Source organism: Thamnophis elegans, chromosome 3 (genome assembly GCF_009769535.1).
Source record: "Thamnophis elegans isolate rThaEle1 chromosome 3, rThaEle1.pri, whole genome shotgun sequence".
In the NCBI taxonomy this organism is placed as follows: Eukaryota; Metazoa; Chordata; class Lepidosauria; order Squamata; family Colubridae; genus Thamnophis; species Thamnophis elegans.
Window position 1 is genome coordinate 142275503 of NC_045543.1, and position 18902 is coordinate 142294404.

At 42.9% G+C, this 18902-nt stretch overlaps 1 protein-coding gene across 3 annotated transcripts in view; it reads right to left on the reverse strand.

The window, feature by feature from the left end:
- Window positions 1-17569, reverse strand: part of SLC14A1 (solute carrier family 14 member 1 (Kidd blood group)) — a 33926-nt gene extending 16357 nt beyond the window's left edge. The window contains exons 1-2 of one of the 3 annotated variants that reach the window (XM_032212569.1): window positions 17487-17569; window positions 1532-1679 (exon numbers count right to left, since the gene is read on the reverse strand). In XM_032212569.1, the coding sequence (XP_032068460.1) occupies window positions 1532-1661 (130 nt within the window). In that variant the 5' untranslated portion in view covers window positions 1662-1679; window positions 17487-17569. Of the gene's footprint in view, window positions 1-1531; window positions 1680-4006; window positions 4180-17482 lie in introns of those variants that run through there. The other 2 variants (XM_032212570.1, XM_032212568.1) reach the window with 2 other exon arrangements.
- Between the last annotated feature and the right edge of the window lie 1333 nt (window positions 17570-18902).

Sequence of the window (18902 nt, forward strand, 5' to 3'; positions counted from 1 at the left end):
AATGTGTATATCTCTGGCAACATCTGGTGTGGCTCCTACTGCCAATAACGCTGTAAAATATGACACACATTTATTATTCTCTGCAAAAACATCACGCAATTGGGAAGTTGATTGAGAGGCTCAGTGCATGCAGAAGATACAAAACAGCTAATTTATGTTGCTCGCATGGAAGTTGGCAGATGGCCTGAACATCTCTAGGCCAGCTTGTGTTGGGATTGTGGCACACCCCTCCGAGTGTATAATTTAACATCAGAGTGGCAGGCAGGCAAGGGGAATGCATGATGTGGGAGGGGGCTTTGGAGGGGGAAAGAGATGGCTGAGAGTGGAAGACTAAAGAATAAATAACTTGTGATGTGTTTATTATGTAAAATAAGGGTGAGCCTAAAGCTTATTGAAGGATGAGCAATGACAGCTTTGGCTGGTGGGGAGAGAGAGGGGGGTAGGGAGAGAGAGAGAGAGAGGGAAGGACTGAGGAAAGGAAAGAAGAAATGAAGGAGGAAAGAAAGGATAGAGTGAAAGGAAAGAAAGGAAAAAAGGAAGGGAGAAAAGAAAAAAGGAAGGAAGGATGGAAAAGGCAGGAAAGGATAGAAAAAAGAAGGAGGGAAGGAAAGAGGAAAGAAAGGAAAATGAAAGGAAAGAAAGGAAAAAAGGAAGGAAGGGAGAAAGAAAAGAAATGGAAGAAAGGAAGGAGGACGGGAGGAAAGAAAGGAAACAGAGAAAGGAAAGAAAGGAAAGAAAAAGGAAAGAAGAAAGGAAAGAATAAAAAGGGAAAAAGAAGAAAGAAAAAGGAAGGAAAAAAGGAAAAGACAGGAAAGGATGGAAAAAAGAAAGAACGAAAGAAGGAAGGAGGAAAGAAAGGAAAATGAAAGTAAAGAAAGGAAGGAAGGAAGAAAAGAAATGGAAGAAAGGAAGAAGGAAGGGAGGAAAGGAAGGAAACAAAAAGAAGGGAAAAAGGAAGGAAAAAAGAAAGGAGAGGAAAAGGAAAGGAAAAAAGGAAATAAGGAGGAAAAGGAAAAAAGAAGAAAGAAGAAGAAAGGGTCAGAAGGAAGGAAAAGGAAGGAAAGAAGAAGGAAAGAAAGGAAAGAAAGGAAAAAAGGAAGGTAGGAAGAAAAGGAAGAAAGGAAAGAAAAAAGAAAAAAGAAGGAAAGAAAGAGGAAGGAAACAAAAGGAAAAAGGAAAGGAGGAGGAAAAGTAAAAAAGAAGGAAAAAAAGAAAGGAAGGAAGGAACAAAGGAACCCATTTTTCAGGAAATCTTTTGTACAGTGTTTCTCTACCTTAGCATCTCTAAGATGTATGCATGTCAACTCCCAGATTTGGGCTGGCTGGGGAATTCTGGGAGTTGAAGTCCACACCTCTTAAACTTGCCCACATGCTCTCTTGATAACTCTGGGAGTTGAAGTCCAGAGGGCTTAAACTTGCTGAGGTGGAGAAACATTTGCTCTGGAATGATGATAATCAAGGCATTCAATAACCTCGCAACTACACCTGTGCTTCCATCGGGCCTTATAGAGGTAGCAGAAATGAGGCCTACCTTTTAGCCAGTCTCCAAACACCTTCATATCTCCTCCGACACAGCTCAGGGCTCTCAACATTTTCTGGCAACATTCGCCTGTTGTCTTTTGCGTTTTGTCACATTTTTCACCAGCGGCGTCGATCTCCATTGTGAGTTTTGGATCCTGCACGAACAAAAGCATCAAAGCATCTGACTGATTGTGTCCTCGTGAACTTCCTTTTGGCCAACAATGAGCACTGGCTTTCCATGGGAGTGTGAGAAGCAACTCAGAGCAAAACAACTATGGAATCTGCAAGTGTTAGATATTTTCAAGAATAGTATACGACGGTGTTTCTGCCTTCTGTAAGATTTCCACACTGACTAGGGGATTCTGGAGGTTGACGTCCACATCACCTATAATTCAGTGGTGGGTTTCAAAAAAATTTGGAACCTCTTCTGTAGGTGTGGCCTGCTTTCCGGGTCCACTGGTGGAACCTCTTCTAACCAGTTCCATAGATTTGACAAACTGGTTCTACTGAATAGGTGCCAACTGGTTAGGAACCCACCTCTGCTAAAATTCCAAGTTTGAGAAAAACCACACTAACATCTTCAGAAGTCTTTACAACTGCAGTCTTCTTACTTGGCCACTTTAAGACTTCAATTCCCAGAATTCCTCAGCCAGCCATGCTGGCTGGGGAATTCTGGATGTTGCAGTCCATAAATCTTAAAGTGGCCAAATTTGGAGACCCCCCCCCCTACATTAGATTAGTATTTCTTAACCTCAGCAATTTGAAAATAGGTGTCAACCATCCCACTCAGTCACCTAGCAAAGAAGCTTAGTCATGAGCTCATGAAGCTTGGGTAGATGAGCTGTAGCCATGACAATGTGTGGGCTTCAACTTCCCAAATTCTGGGAGTTGGGGTTCATGCATCTTCATATTGCCAAGGTTGAGGAACACTGAATAGAATAGAATAAGAGTTGGAAGGGACCTTGGAGGTCTTCTAGTCCAACACCCTGCTTAGACAGGAAAACCAACACCACTTTCAGACAAATGGTTACCCAACATCTTAAAAACTTCCAGTGTTGGAGCATTCACAACTACTGGAGGGAAGTTGTTCCACTGATTAATTGTTTTGTCAGGAAATTTCTCCTTAGTTCTAAGTTGCTTCTCTCCTTGATTAGTTTCCACCCACTGCTTCTTGTCCTGCCCTCAGCTGTTTTGGAGAATAGCTTGACTCCCTCTTCTTTGTGGCACCTCCTGAGATATTGGAACACTGCTATCATGTCTCCTCTAGTCCTTTTTTTTCATAAGACTAGCCATGCCCAGTTCCTGCAACCGTTCTTCATATGTTTTAGTCTCCAGTCCCCTAATCATTTTTGTTGGTCTTCTTTGCACTCTTTCTAGCATCTCAACATCTTTTTTATATCGTGGTGACCAAAACTGGATGCAGCATTCCAAGTGTGGCTTTACCAAGGCCTTATAAAATGGTATTAACACTTCACGTGATCTTGATTCTATCCCTCTGTTTATGCAGCCTAGAACTGTGTTGGCTTTTGGGGAAGCTGCTGCCTACTGCTCGCTCATATTTAAATGGTTGTAGGACTCCAAGATCCCTCTCACAGTTACTACTATTGAGCAAGGTACCACCTATACTGTACCTGTGCATTTCGTTCTTCTTGCCTAAATGTAGAACCTTACTTTTTTCACCATTGAATTTCATTTTGTTAGATAGTGCCCAATGTTCAAGTTGGTCAAAATCTTTCTGTATCTTAAACCTATCTTCTGGAGCATTGGCTATTCCTGCCATCTTGGTATCATCTGCAAATTTGATGAGTTGCCCATTTATCCCCTCATCCAAATCATTAATGAAGATGTGAAGAGTACTGGAGCTAAAACAGAGACTTGGGGTACTCCATTACATACTTACCTCCATGTAGATGCAGTTCCATTGAGGACTACACATTGAGTGTGGTTGGTCAGCCAGTTGCGAATCCATCTGGTGGTGATTCTGTCTAACCCACATTTTTCTACTTTATCTAGTAGTAGGTTATGGGCTACTTTATCAAAGTTCTAAGTTGCTTCTCCTCTTGATTAGTTTCCACCCACTGCTTCTTGTCCTACCCTTGCCAAGTGTGGCCTTACCAAGGCATTATAAAGTTGTATTAACACTTCACGTGATCTTGATTCTATCCCTCTGTTTATGTAGCCTAGAACTGTGTTGGCTTTTGGGGAAGCTGCTGCCCACTGCTCGCTCATATTTAAATGGTTGTAGGACTCTAAGATCCCTCTCACAGTTACTACTATTGAGCAAGGTACCACCTATACTGTACCTGTGCATTTCATTTTTCTTGCCTAAATGTAGACCCTTACTCTTTTCACCATTGAATTTCATTTTGTTAGATATCGCCCAATGTTCAAGTCTGTCAATATTCGTCTGTATCTTGTGCTCTAACTGTGTTAGATCCACTCTATCAACCTGAGCATTGAAGACAAAGTGTGGATGGATGCCTACCTGGGCTTCCAGCCTCTTCAACAATGGCATACTTTGACAAGAGTCTTGGGCACCTGCTGAGCATTGCTGGTGCTTACATCCAGAGTCATAAGACCTGCATCCCTCTGGTGAAAGCTGAACTGGGACTAGGAGAGAGGAAGGGCTGAAGGGACTTCCATCCATCTTTGCTATCGTGGCACGTAAGCTAAAGGGCAGAGAGAAGGAAGTCAAGGACAGACTCTCTGCCCTGAGTTTATGATTTTATAGACTCTGGATCAAATGCTCCTAATGATTTTATTTCGTTTTATGACCAGGTTGGGAAAAAACAGCTCAACTCTTGGAGGCATGTCAGTCAACCCTCAAGGAGCTTTCTCATCCTGACTTTGGGCACGACATACCAAAACAGTTTTCATATCTTTCAAGTTAGACTTTAGAGCCGGATGAAAGCCGAGCGAGGCAAAGGTGAATAAAATTCTCGAAGTTGGGAAGTGGTTGTCGTGCATTTATTGACTAACACACCTGCTAAAGTATCTCTCTACGTGTCTACCCAGGCCATCGCCTTATTTTTCATTTTTATAGTAGTATAGCCTTTATGGTCATTGCACACCATCATGTATACAATGAAATTGTTTTTATCATCATGATCTTCAGCTGCTCACCCTTCCATTAAATTCAAGAGAACCAACCTAGAACTAAGGAGAAATTTCCTGACAGTGAGAACAATCAATTGGTGGAACAAGTTGCCCCCAGAAGACTCTAGAGCAGTGTTTCTCAACCTTGGTGACTTTAAGTCCTGTGGACTTCAACTCCTAGAATTCCCCAGCATATCTGGCTGGGGAATTCTAGGAGTTGAAGTCCACAGGACTTAAAGTCACCAAGGTTGAGAAACACTGCTCTAGAGGTTTTAAAGAAGAGATTGGACAACCATTTGTCTGGGGTGGTACAAGTTTTCCTGCTTGAGTAGGAGGAGGTTGGACTAGAGGACCTCCAAGGTCCCTTCCAACTCTATTATTCTATTATTAAAATTAAGAAAAGACACTGGGGCCCATTTCCAGACCCATTTAAGGATAAGAGAGGTCCTAAGTTGGGAATCTGCAGCAAGAAAGAAAACCAGATCAACAGCTCCGAGTGAAGTAGAGACTAAGGGAAATTATCTTGATAAAGATATATTTATCAATATTTACAGAAGGCGCTGAAATTTATTTTAAGTATCGCAGGTCCAGATAATATTCAGAAGCAGCTCAGTCAAACCCCTTCCTAATTCACAGCAGTATAAGGAAGTGTACTTGAGGAAAATATAGTTGCTTGCTGGGAGCCAAAAATGACTTGAAGAGAACACCAACAATCGAATAAGGGCAAGGAGCTACAACGCAATCAGAGTAACAGAATAGCAGAGTGGGAAGGGATCTTGGAGGTCTTCTAGCCCAACCACCTGTTCAAGCAGGTGACCAAATACCATTTGAGGTGAGTGGCTTTCCAATCGCTTCTTAAAATCTCCAGTGATGGACCACCCACAACTTCTCAAGATGTTATTGGTTATTGTAGACTATCTCAGTAAAAGTAGTTTCAGCCTTGTGTAGTTGGGACCAGCGGTGGGTTTCACATTTTGTTACCACTGGTTTGCCGCGCGCCCACCCACCCCCTTCCATGCATGCACCTGGACGGGCGTGCATGCATTTGCTCACGTGTGGGCCTTCTGTGCATGCGCCTGGCCCCAGAAATGTGTCTAAATAGAAAGGCCTTGAGCCAGGGCAGGTGGGCAGGCCCACCCATAATTTCTGCTACCGGTTCGAGTGAACTGTCTAAACCGGCTGAATACCATCTCTGGTTGGGACCCCACAGACCCATTTTATGGTCTGTTTCGAAGTATCTCTAACAGGACTTCCAGATTCTGAAACAGTTTTGTTCCCTATGCCGTCCATCTGGACAACTCGCAAGATTCATTTTTCTCACCCTGTATATAAAGTAAAGGTAAAGCTTCCCCTCACACATATGTGCTAGTTGTTCCCGACTCTAGGGGGCAGTGCTCATCTTCGTTTCAAAGCCGTCGAGCCAGTGCTGTCTGAAGATGTCTCCGTGGTCATGTGGCCGGCATGACTAAATACCAAAGGCGCACGGAACGCTGTTACCCTCCCACCAAAGGTGGTCCCTATTTTTCTACTTGCATTTTTTCATGCTTTCTAACTGCTAGTTGGCAGAAGCTGGGACAAGTAACGGGAGCTCACTCCATTATGCGGAACTAGGGATTCGAACCGCTGAACTGCTGACCTTTCTGATTCACAAGCTCAGCATCTTAGCCACTGAGCCATCGCATCACCCTGTACATGTATACATCCAAATTAGACTGTGTTGTTTCTCTGTGTCATATAACATATGTGGGTATATGCATAATTGTGTATTTATTTATGTATTTATTTTGTCATGTTTATGCAGTGTGTATTGGAAGTGGTGACCCTTTCAGAGCTGTATGCAACGAAATTTCATTTTAATGCATGTTGATTAGTGTACATTCGAAGTGACAACAAAGTTATTCTAAGTTCTAAGATTTCATGGCCGATCTACCTAATGGGAGTGACAGGAGCTTTAAACATGTTTAAACCAGGACCAGCCACTGTAGTTCTCCATATACAATATCACTTTATACAATAGCAGAGTTGGAAGGGACCTTGGAGGTCTTCTAGTCCAACACCCTGCCTAGGTAGGAAACCCTATACCATTCCAGACTATCCAACATCTTCTTAAAGACTTCCAGTGTTGGGGCATTCACAACTTCTGGAGGCAAGTTGTTCCACTGATTAATTGTTCTAACTGTCAGGAAGTTTCTCCTCAATTCTAAGCTGCTTCTCTCCTTGATTAGTTTCCACCCATTGCTTCTTGTCCTGCCCTCAGGTGCTTTTGAGAATAGCTTGACTCCCTCTTCTTTGTGGCAGCCCCTGAGATATTGGAACACTGCTATCATGTCTCACCTAGTCCTTCTTTTCATTAAACTAGACATACCGGGTTCCTGCAACCGTTCTTCATATGTTTTAGCCTCCAGTCCCCTAATCATCTTCGTTGCTCTTCTCTGCAGTCTTTCTAGAGTCTCCACATCTTTTCTACATCGTGGCGACCAAAACTGGATGCCGTATTCCAAGTGTGGCCTTACCAAGGCATTATAAAGTGGAATTAACGGTTCACGTGATCTTGATTCTATCCCTCTGTTGATGAAGCCTAGAACTGTGTTGGCTTTTTTGGCAGCTGCTGCACACGGCTGGCTCCTATTTAAATGGTTGTCCACTTATCTTTCTATCCTTGAAACCAACCTTGCATCCATCTCATCTATCCATTGCCTTTTTGTTCTTTTTATACAGCTACTCCTTGACTTGCAACCAGAAGTGGTATTCAGCCGGTTTGGACCGGTACATTCGAACCGGTAGTGGAAATCGTAGGTAGGCCAGCCCACCCGCCTCGGCTCTATGCTGTCCTATTTAGGCACGCTTTCAAGCCAAAGTGCATGCATGGAAGGCCGAGCACACGCATGGACATACACACGCTCACATTTGTGAAGCAGTAGGGAAAGAAAGTGGATACCACCCCTGCTTACAACAGTTCATTTAGTGACCATTCGAAGTTACAACAGCACTGAAAAAAGTAACCTATGACCGTTTTTCACACTCACGGCTGTTGCAGCATCCCTCATGGTCACGTGATCAAAATTCAGATGCTTGGCAACTGGCTCGTACTTATGACGGTTGCAGTGTCATGTGATCCCCTTTTGTGACTTCTGACAAGCAAATTCGATGGGGGAAGCCGGATTCACTTAATAGCCGTTGTGACTAACTTAGCAACTGCAGTGATTCGCTTAACAGCCGTGGCAAAAAAGGTTGTGAAATGGGACAAAACTCACTTAACAAATGCTTCACTCAACCAGAGAGATTTTGAGCTCAACTGTGGGTCATGTGAAGGACTTATGACTTATTTTTGAGGAATTCATCCTATCCAGTGGTGGGTTTCACATTTTGTTACCACTGATTTGCCAAGTGCTCGCTTCGCACATGTGCTTTTGCCCGCACATGCCTTCCACACATGTGCCCGGCCTAAAAAATGTGTCTAAATAGGATGGCATAGAGCAGTGTTTCTCAACCTTGGCAACCTGAAGATGTCCGGACTTCAACTCCCAGAATTCTCCAGCCAGCTGGGGAATTCTGGGAGTTGAAGTCCGGACATCTTCAAGTTGCCAAGGTTGAGAAACACTGGCATAGAGCCAGGGTGGGTACAATTTCTGCTGCTGGTTTGGGTGAATCAGTTTGAACCGGCTGAATACCACTTCTGATCATATCCATCCAACTATGAAGTTCTGCTTTTCTCCTTGAGTCATCCATTTTACCTCATATTTTCATTTTGTGAGCCTGTCGTCTTTTATTCGCGCCACATGACCAAACCACGTCAATTTACCTCTTTCATACGGCGCCATTGGTGGGATTCAGCCAGTTCGCATCTATTCGGGAGAACCGGTTGGTAACTTTCTAAGCAGTTCGGAAAACCGGTTTTGGGAAGAAATCTTTTGTTTTCCCCCACTTTCCAGAGCTAATCCTGTAAGGAAGGCAGGAAGGAAACATTCTGGTGTTGTTTCTAGCCTCATCTTTATTGCCCTGCTTACAGAAACTGCCTCTCCGGTTAACCCTTATTACCGTCGTAACAACTAAGGCGAAGTGCCCATCAGCCTGAGTGACATTGACTTGGCCATGCCCACATGATCACATGACCACCGAGCCCTGCCTACCCAGCTGGTTATTAGGGCAGAGAACTGGTTGGTAAATTATTTGAATCCCACCACTGTACGGCACACTCATTTTTGTGTTCACAATCCATTCATCCCTCATTTGTTGCTGATCCTATCCCTTCTTTCATTACACATATTTCTTGAGAGGCCTCTAGCAGACCGAAAATGCAGGCCTCTCCACGGAATTTTATTATTCTGCAGCCGTTCCAAAAATTGCCGGTCCTCAAAACATCCGTGGAATTCGGATTCCTGAATACGCTGATGTGATTTTCTTATTTTTTATGAACCTGTCAAGCTTGAATCTTTGGAACAGAGTTTATCGTAAAAGTTTGTACAAACAATTTTTATGCTGTTTCTTCAAATAAGCCCAGTTTAGAGTTTTGTTTGAAATCTTGTCAAACCTGCAGAATTTTTTTTTTTGGTCAACAGTTTTGTCTCAAAACAATGCCCTTCTGCACGTCCCTGTTTCGAATCCGTGCATATTTTTTAAGTGGCCATTTGAATTACAAGATTAAGAAAAATGGCAATGGCAATGAAATATCCCCCTTTGCCTATCGATTCGAAGATGTAAAGATGATGCAGCCCTTGAAGAGTATTCAGAGACTTCAACTCATCCAGAACGCAGCTGCGCGAGTGATTGTGGGTGCACCTCGGTACACCCACGTTACACCTATCCTCCGCGAGCTGTCTCCGGATACGCTTCAAGGTGCTAGTCGTAACTTATAAAGCCCTTCATGGTATTGGATCTGGGTACTTGAGAGACCGCCTGCTGCCAATTACCTCCCACAGACCCATTAGATCTCACAGGGTTGGCCTCCTCCGGGTGCCATCTACCAGCCAATGCCACCTGGCTATTACCCGGGGGAGGGCCTTCTCTGTGGCAGCTCCGGCCCTCTGGAATGAACTCCCCGCTGGGATTCGGACCCTCACCTCTCTCTAGGCCTTCCGAAAAGCCGTCAAAACCTGGCTTTGCCGGCAGGCCTGGGGGTGATGAGTTCCCTCCCCTCTCGACATGTATGGTTGTGCGACTGTTGTCTACTTTTATTATTTGTATTTTGTCTTTTATGTTCCCCCTTTTTTCCCCCTTGAATTGTTCGCCGCCCTGAGTCCTCCCGGAGAAGGGTGGCATACAAATAATAAAATAAAATAAATAAAAATAATAAAAAAAATTACATGTTTTATTTAAGATAGGAAATGCTCTTGTTTCCCCTTAGAAAGATTGCACGCATAGAATAGCAGACCCTGGATTATAATTTTATAATTATACATTTCGACAAATACCTTGATGTGTGCCAGGCACAATGACACACGCATATTTGGAATACCGTGAATGTAAGATAATATGCGCAGATAATGAACTTGACTAGTTTATTTGCTAATTTATGAAGCAAACTTTGCTAGTTTACAGAGCCAATTTTGGATAAGAGAGATAATTCATAAATTGGTGGAGGGGTGTTAAGTGAAGAGACATCTATGAAATGGAATTCTCTTTGTATTCATATTATGAATATAAGAGCCAAGGTGGTGCAGTGGTTAGAGGGCAGCATTGCAGGCTACTTCAGCTGACTGCTAGGTGCAGTTTGGCAGTTCAAATCTCACCGGCTCAAGGTTGACTCAGCCTTCCATCCTTTTGAGGTGGGTAAAATGAGGATCCAGATTGTTGGGGGCAAAAGGCTGACTCTGTAAACCGCTTACAGAGAGCTGTAAAGGCACTATGAAGCGGTATTTAAGTCCAAGTGCTATTGCTATTATCTCAGAGAAGAAAGCAGGAACTTTCTTACTACTTACTACTTTTAGTGCTGTTTAGTTAATGGTGCTTTTAGTAGCACCATTAACACTGCAATTTCTAACAGCCAGGAGGCTTCTCAGTTCTGTTGAATTTTTGATGAACAACGTAGTTCCTTAGACCAGCTGAGGAATTCTGTGAGTTGAAGTCCACACATCTTAAAAGTTACAAAGGTTGAAACCCTCCCTTAGACAATTGATTGCTGTCATTTTACTATGGTGTCCGTAAAGAAACATTCATTTTCTAGGTTAAGCCATTAGGCTAGAAACCAGGAGACAGTGAGTTCTAGTCTCACTATAGGCATGAAAGCCAGCCGGGTGATTCTGGGCCATTCACCAGGAGACAGTGAATTCTAGTCCTACCTAAGCCATGAAAGCTGGCTGGGTGACTTTGGGCCAATCACCAGTAGACAGGGAATTCTAGTCCTACATTAGGCAAAAAAGCTGGCTAGGGCCACTCACCAAGGAGACAGTGTGACTTCTAGTTCCACTTTTGGCATGAAAGCCAGCCGAGTTATTTTGGGCCAGTCACCAGGAGACAGTGAATTCTAGTCCTTCCTAAGACATGAAAGCTAGCTCCTTAGGGACAAAAGTCAACAAGGTAATCAGGGGTGGAATTCAGCCGGTTTGGATTGGTTCGGACGAACCGGATGCTAATTTTACATCTGGTTTGCCGAACTGGTAGTTGCAAGGACTGACTGCCCCCTCCCCTCCCAGGAGTCTCCACGTAGATGCTCCCATGGATGCTCCATGCTCCCACTTCCGCCTTCCTGGAGGCTCGAGTAAAGCCTCCAGGGCCTGGGGAGGGTGAAAACACCCACCTCCCACCGTGGGACAGGAGGCTGAGTGGGCTATGCCCACCATGGCCATGGCTGCCCCAGCAACACAGAAGAGAACCGGTTGCTAATTTCTTTCAATCCCACCCCTGAAGGCAACTTTGGGTCAGTCCTTCTTTCTCAGCCCAATTCACCTCTCAAATTTATTGTGGGGGAAATAGGAGGAGAAAGGAATATTCGGTAGGTCCTCTGCCTTGAGCTATCGAAATAATCAAGATGGGATATTAATAAATCAATAAAGAATAACGCTAATGGCCCTCTCCATTTCCCTGTGTTAGATGCAGACTCTGGCTGACCCTCCTTAAAATATTGTAGATAGAGAATGTCTTCTGGCAGTTATTCTCTCTATTTTTTGCATTGCTGTAGTTTTAAGCCGGACCTCCCAATTTTTGCTGCCGTCCCTGATTTATTGTGTTTAGGTGCAAAACATTCTGTGGATTCCAGAGTTTGGAACATCATTCTAACGCAAGGCATGAACTGGTGGGGTTTTTTTTTTTTACTTTCCCTCTCGGTCTCAGTTTCCCCCAATGTTTCCTAGAAATCACACACACCCTCCTCGTTTAAAATCATCCTCCCTTACTTCCTGGATGGAGGTCGATTTTAAAGCAAGGGCACCAGCATTCTTCCCAATTTCTGAAACTGCGTGGCCACATTTTATTTCAATCGGTTTTAGTTATTTATGCTCCTGTTTTTTCAAACTTTTTTCGTGCAGCAAAGTTGCTCTCTGTACAACTCCATTTTTTCATCGGAAGAGTTATTACTGCAATTGTTCTGCTTTCAGTCAGGTCTTCATCTCATTTCTGGCCCTGAGATCTTTTATTTTCTTTTTCTTTCTTTCTTTCTTTCTTTCTTTCTTTCTTTCTTTCTTTCTTTCTTTCTTTCTTTCTTTCTTTCTTTCTTTCTTTCTTTCCTTCCTTCCTTCCTTCCTTCCTTCCTTCCTTCCTCCCTCCCTCCCTCCCTCCCTCCCTTCCTTCCTTCCTTCCTTCCTTCCTTCCTGGGAGAGTCATTATGAAACAAAATCCTTCTCTAAAGGAACCTGTGGACAATCTGCCTCTTTCTTTCTTTCTTTCTTTCTTTCTTTCTTTCTTTCTTTTTCTTTCTTTCTTTCTTTCTTTTTCTTCCTTCCTTCTTCCTTCCTTCCTTCCTTCTTTCCTTCCTTCCTTCCTTTCTTCTGCTGACTGCCAGCTGCCTGCAATTTGGCAGTTTGAATCTCAGCAGGCTCGAGGTTGATTCAGCCTTCCATCCTTCCAAGGTGGGTAAAATGAGAACCCAGATTGTTGACAGCCTTATTACTTTCTTCACTTTGCACGCCTACCAGAGGTGGGTTGGTTCCAGTTCGGCCTGGTTCGGCTGAACTGGTAGTGGTGATTTGGCCTGGGTCGCAGAACTGGCAGAGGCCCAGGCTGGCCATGCCCCTGAACTGGTTCCCCGGTCTCTTCTGCCATTGCCAGCATGTTTCTGCGCATGCGCAGAACAATTTAAAGTCAACTGCGGATGTGCGAGCAAGACTCGCGCGTGTAAAGCGAACCAGTACCAACCGGTACAGGAACCCACCCCGACCCCTACCAGTTGTTGGAGGGGAAGCTGGTGCACACTGATCCCTTGCCATAGAGTTCTCCTTTGCCTGTCATGTTTTCTCTTGCAAAACTCTATGGTTCTGTTAGCACATTGGTTCATAAATTCTGCTAGAAACCCAACAGCATTATAGAATAGAACAACAGAGTGGGAAGGGACCTTGGAGGTCTTCTAGTCCAACCCCCTGCTTAGGCAGGAAATCCTACAAAATTTCAGACAAATGGTTATCTAACATCTTCTTAAAATCTTTCTCTTTAGTTCTAAGTTGCTTCTCTCCTTCATTAGTTTCCACCCATTGCTTCTTGTCCTACCCTCAGGCGCTTTGGAGAATAGCTTGTCTCCCTCTTCTTGGTGGCAGCCCCTGAATATTGGAATACTGCTATCATGTCACCCCTAATCCTTTTCATCAGACTAGCCAGGCCCAGTTCCTGCAACCATTCTTCATATGTTTTAGTCTCCAGTCCCCTAATCCTCTTTGTTGCTCTTCTCTGCAATCTTTCTAGAGTCTCCACATCTTTTCTACATCGTGGCGACCAAAACTGGATGCCGTATTCTAAGTGTGGCCTTACCACGGCATTATAAAGTGGTATTAACACTTCATGTGATCTTGATTCTATCCCTCTGTTTATCAGCCTAGAACTGTGTTAACTTTTTTCTTGTTATGCTAGATGATAAAATGGTTATGTTTAGTTAGCATTTGGGTGGCTTAACGCTTTATGCAAACTCAGTCCGTTTGATGATTTATGGTCCAATATACTATGTCAATCCAGGAAATGGATTAATTTAGTAACAAGATTAGCCATGTCGCAATCCTGCAAACCTTCTCTCTCTCTTTGCCAAGTAACTGATTTAATAGCTGGAATGTTGGTATGTGCAGCACAGACTGAACTGTGAACGCTCTACAATGAGTTGGGCGTTGTAGACATTTAATAAGTAAATAAATAAATAAACTCAGATGGAACTCCCTGCTACAAGATATAGACATACAGTTCTTGGCTTATATAGTACATGCCTTTAAAAAAAGCTGCTTGGTAAGAATTAGGAAAGTGATAAAAGGAACACCTTACTTTATTATTTTTCTTTATTTTCATCATCATCATCATCATCATCATCATCATATTATTATTATTATTATCTCTTTTTTAACTGAACATGCAAAAATGCATCACAAATACCATTGACTGGTGCTAATGGTTGATACGGGTTGCTGCCAGCGTCCCACGTATCAACCAAGGAGCTTCTTAAAATATAAGATGTTCCGAGTAGCGCAGTTTTTTGCAGTTCTGCCGGTGTTATTGAAGGAAGCTGCAATTTGTTGGTGTGTTTTGTAAAAATCTTGGGCATGGTATCAAGTGCCCAGGTAACAATGGGTATCACTGTTACATGTTTCATCCATAGCCGTGTACTATTATTGTTGTTGTTGTTGTTGTTGTTGTTGTTTAATCTTTGGTGAGATTCACAGCCTTTGGGGCTGGTTGGTAGCTCAACAGCTCGAGTCCTAACCGAGGACCCAGAAACTGTTAAGGTAACATCGGAGGATATAAGCTGTTCCAAGTAGGTTGGTTTTTTGTGGAATCAAAATGTTCAAGTCCAATAAATTTAGAATTTCCAAATAGCGAGGTAGCCCTTTAGGTATTGCTCCAAGGGGGCTCCAATTATTATTATTATACAATTGTATCACAGCGGCCAGTTGTTTCGCCGGATTTGGCACTGGTTACTAATCGGGCCCCACCCAGGGGCCTAGGACGTCGTAACGTATTTTCGTAATATGCGTGCAGATCCAAGCAGTGCGGCTTTTTGCATTTGACTGATGGTGATTTTGTCAATTTTTAACTGTTTTAAATGTAATTCCAGTGCTTTTGGAATAGCACCCAGTGTGCCAATTACCACTGGAATTATCACTGCTGGTTTGTGCCATAGTCGTTGAATTTCGATTTTTAAGTCCTGGTATCTTGCGATTTTTTCATGTTCCTTCTCAGCAACCCTGCTATCACCTGGTATTGCGATGTCTATGATTGTGACCTTATTTTTCTCAACCAGTGTGATGTCTGGTGTAATATGCGCCAGTATTTTGTCGGTTTGTATACGGAAATCCCACAAGATCTTGACCATCTGATTTTCGGTGACTTTTTCAGGCTGATGTTCCCACCAGTTTGTTGCTGTTTTAATATTATAATTTTTGCACAAATTCCAATGGATCATTTGTGCTACTGAATTATTATTATTATTATCATCATCATCATCATCATCATTATCCTTATCATCATCATTACTAACTATTATTATTATTATTATTATTATTATTATTAATTCATTAAACATGAAATTCAGTCAATTGAACGTTCAAAAATGTTATCACAAATACCTTTGACTGGTGTTAATAGTTGATATAGGATTGAGATGATGATGATGATACTTTATTCATTAAACATTACTGCACTATATACAGTTACTATATTGGTACTATATGCAGGCACTATATCAACCCAAATTTCCATGCAAATCATGGAAGTTAAATGTGTTGTGCACCATTTTATGACTTTTTGCCACAGTTGTTAAGTGAATCGCTCTAGTTGTTAAATGAAACAGGCAGTCCTTAAGCAAATCTGGCTTCCCCTCTCAGGTTTGGGAGCCAGCTGGGAAGGTTACGAAGAATGGATCACATGATCCCAGGGCAGTGCAATTGTCATACATGACCACGGGAATGCGGCGAGAGTCATAAGAGTGAAAACTGGTCATGTGTCTCTTTTTCCAGTGCTGTTGTAGCTTTGTATAGTCACTAAACAAATACGTAGTTGTAAATCAAGAACTACCTGTAGAACTTTATGCTCAGAACAGCTTGCCTGTCAGAAGTGGTGGGAGCTTCATCACTGGAAGCTTTCAAGAAGAGACTGGACTGCCATCTGTCAAAAATTATGTCAGGTCTGCTTGGGGGGGGGGGGTTGGACTAGATGACCTACAAGGTCCCTTCCAACTCTGTTAATCTGTTTCTGTATCTGTGTGCATAGTTGATGCCTCCTGCTAGGTAACCTAATATATCAGTGGTTTTCAACCTTGCTGACTTTAAGATGGGCGGACTTCAACTCCCAGAATTCCCCAGCCATCTGGCTGGGGAATTCTGGGAGTTGAAGTCCACCCGTCTTAAAAGTCAGCAAGGTTGAAAAACACTTATCTAAAGCTATTAGTTGCATTCCCCCCTTGAGTTGGCCTGTCCTTAAGGAAAATAGCACCCCTTATGATCTAATTCCACTTCAGAAAATTGGAGGATACAATTCGACTTCCTTGCAAAATGTTTGGTTTAATGAAGAGTCTGAATTGGGCACGGTTGCCATGGACAAGCTCCTTAGCGTTTATCTGCAGCCATTTATGCCTCAGAAATGCTAATTTTCTCACAAGCAGCTCTTTATTAGGTTGTCCTGTATTCCTTTCGTACACACGGAGCACTTCTCCTCAGCAATGCATCCCTTAAGAGGCACAACGGGACTACATTTTCATCCCATTGAACAAATACTTAAGTTACAGAAACTGGGCATGGCTAGTCTAGTGATGAGAAGGACCAGGGGAGACATGATAGCAGTCTTCCAATATTTGAGGGGCTGCCACAGAGAGGAGGGGGGGTGTCAAGCTATTTTCTAAGGCACCTGGAGGCTAAACAAAGAATAATGGATGGAAACTGACCAAGGAGAGATTCAACCTAGAAATAAGGAGGAACTTTCTGACAATGAGAACAATCAACCTGGTGGAACAGGAGTTGCCTTCAGAAGTTGTGGGAGCTTCATCACTGGAGGCTTTCAAGGAGAGATTGAACTGCCACTTGTCAGAAAAGTTGTAGGGTCTCCTGCTCGGGTGGAGGGTTGGACTAGATGACCTACAAGGTCCCTTCCAACTCTGTTCATCTGTAATAAAACCTCAGGGTGGCTGCAGGTGCATGCATGATTTCAAAAGTGCCCCAACACAACAGAAAACATGGGATAATAATTACACATTAGCCCGGATCCTTCACTTACAATATATCCCTGATTTTAACCCAAAGAGGGTCTCCATTTAACCTCTTGAGAGAGCGCTTCCCCTCCTCTTTATAAGCTCCACCATTCTTTCAATGCCCTCGGCTGAGAACGAAACACGGATTTGACAAAGCTGTAAACATTTCAGTTTTCGGCAGCTTCTCCTGCCTCTTATCACTTTCTACCAGTTGCCTGTTCTGGTCCCATGAATGGAGCCCCCACCAAAAAAATTTAGATAGGCAGAACAACACCCAGCAGTCCCCCTTGAATCCAACAACCAAAATGAAGAAACCCACAAAAATGCCAAACCATGATGGAGTCCTCTCTCCAGATTCTGGTACCAAGCACCCTTTCCCAAATCCCATTTTGTTTCTCTGCTTTTAAATTTATTGATTTTTTTTTTTTTTGCAATTTTCTAGTAAGTGTGAGGGAGTGGAGGTAAAGAAACTGTTAGCTCAAAGCAGCTGGGACTTCAAGGGCAGCTGCAGAATTTAAACCTCAAGCTGCATTAAAGTAAGAGTGAACATCTTCTTACCTGGGTTGCGAAACTTTGGATGCCTCTGCCAAGTTTATTGCCTAAGGAGGGTGTGCAGGGACAGTGATAGCAAAAGAGCACTGTTTCACTTTATATACTCTGCACAAAATCCCTGAGTAGGGAAGTCCTCCTCCTCCTCCTCCTCCCCCTCCCCTCCTCCTCCTTCTCACATGCAGTGTGGAAATTTTGCCTGATGTGGGCTTTTTAACCAAGTTATGCCTGCAAAAAACCCTACTCACCTCTTTCTCACCTCACCCCCCTCCCTTCCTGCACTTTGCCTCCCCTGCAAAACACCAACATCAACGGGTGGGGGCCTGGCCACTCTCCAACGGCTTTTGCAAATCTTATTTGTTGAAAGTTCCAGGACTCAAAATTGATTAACTGGGGAACAGATCAAGCCTATAGAAAAAAGAAATGTCTGAAAGGAAATGGTGCTGATTAGCAATGCCCTTGCACAGATGGACGAGAGATCCGAGAAAACCCCCCCAGATGGGCCGTTTGTTGCATTTGTAAGCGACCTTTTCCATGGCAGTTCAAGAGGGATATAAATAGCAACTTAGACTTATATGCAGCTTCACAGTGCTTTACTGCCCTCTCTGAGTGGTTTACAGAATCAGTGTATTGCCTGGGCCCTCATTTTATTGACCTGGGAAGGATGGAAGGCTGAGTCAACCTTGAGCCAGTCAGGATTGAACTCCTAGCTGTGGGCAGAATTTGCTTGCAATACTGCATTGGGGCCCAGGGCACCAGGGCTCACCACCACGAGATGATAAACATATGATATGTAGACAGATAGACAGACTGATAGATGAGACACACACAGAGAGAGAGAGAGAGAGACAGAAGAGAGAGAGAAAGAGAGAGAGGGGGAGAAAGAGAGAGAGATGATAGATGATGATAGATAGATAGATAAATAAATAGATAGACGAGAGACCGACAGAGATGATAGAAGATAGATGATAGATGTTCAATGTTCGATGATTGATGATCGATAGATGATAGATGACAGATGATAGATGATACAGTAGATGATAGATAGATTATAGATAGATGATAGATGATAATGATGATAGATAGATAGATAGATTTATTGATTGATTATAGATAGATGATTGATTATCAGTGATCAATAGATGATGATAGATGATGATAGATAAATTATAGATAGATGATAAATGTTAGATAGATGATAGATAGATAGATGATAGATAGATGATAGATGATGATAGATGATAGATAAATTATAGATAGATGATAGATGATGATAGATGATAGATAAATTATAGATAGATGATAGATAGATGATAGATGATAGATAGATGATAGATAGATGATAGATAGATGATAGATGATAAATAGATGATAGATAGATAGATAGATAGATAGATAGATAGAGATAGACAGATGATAGAGATATAGC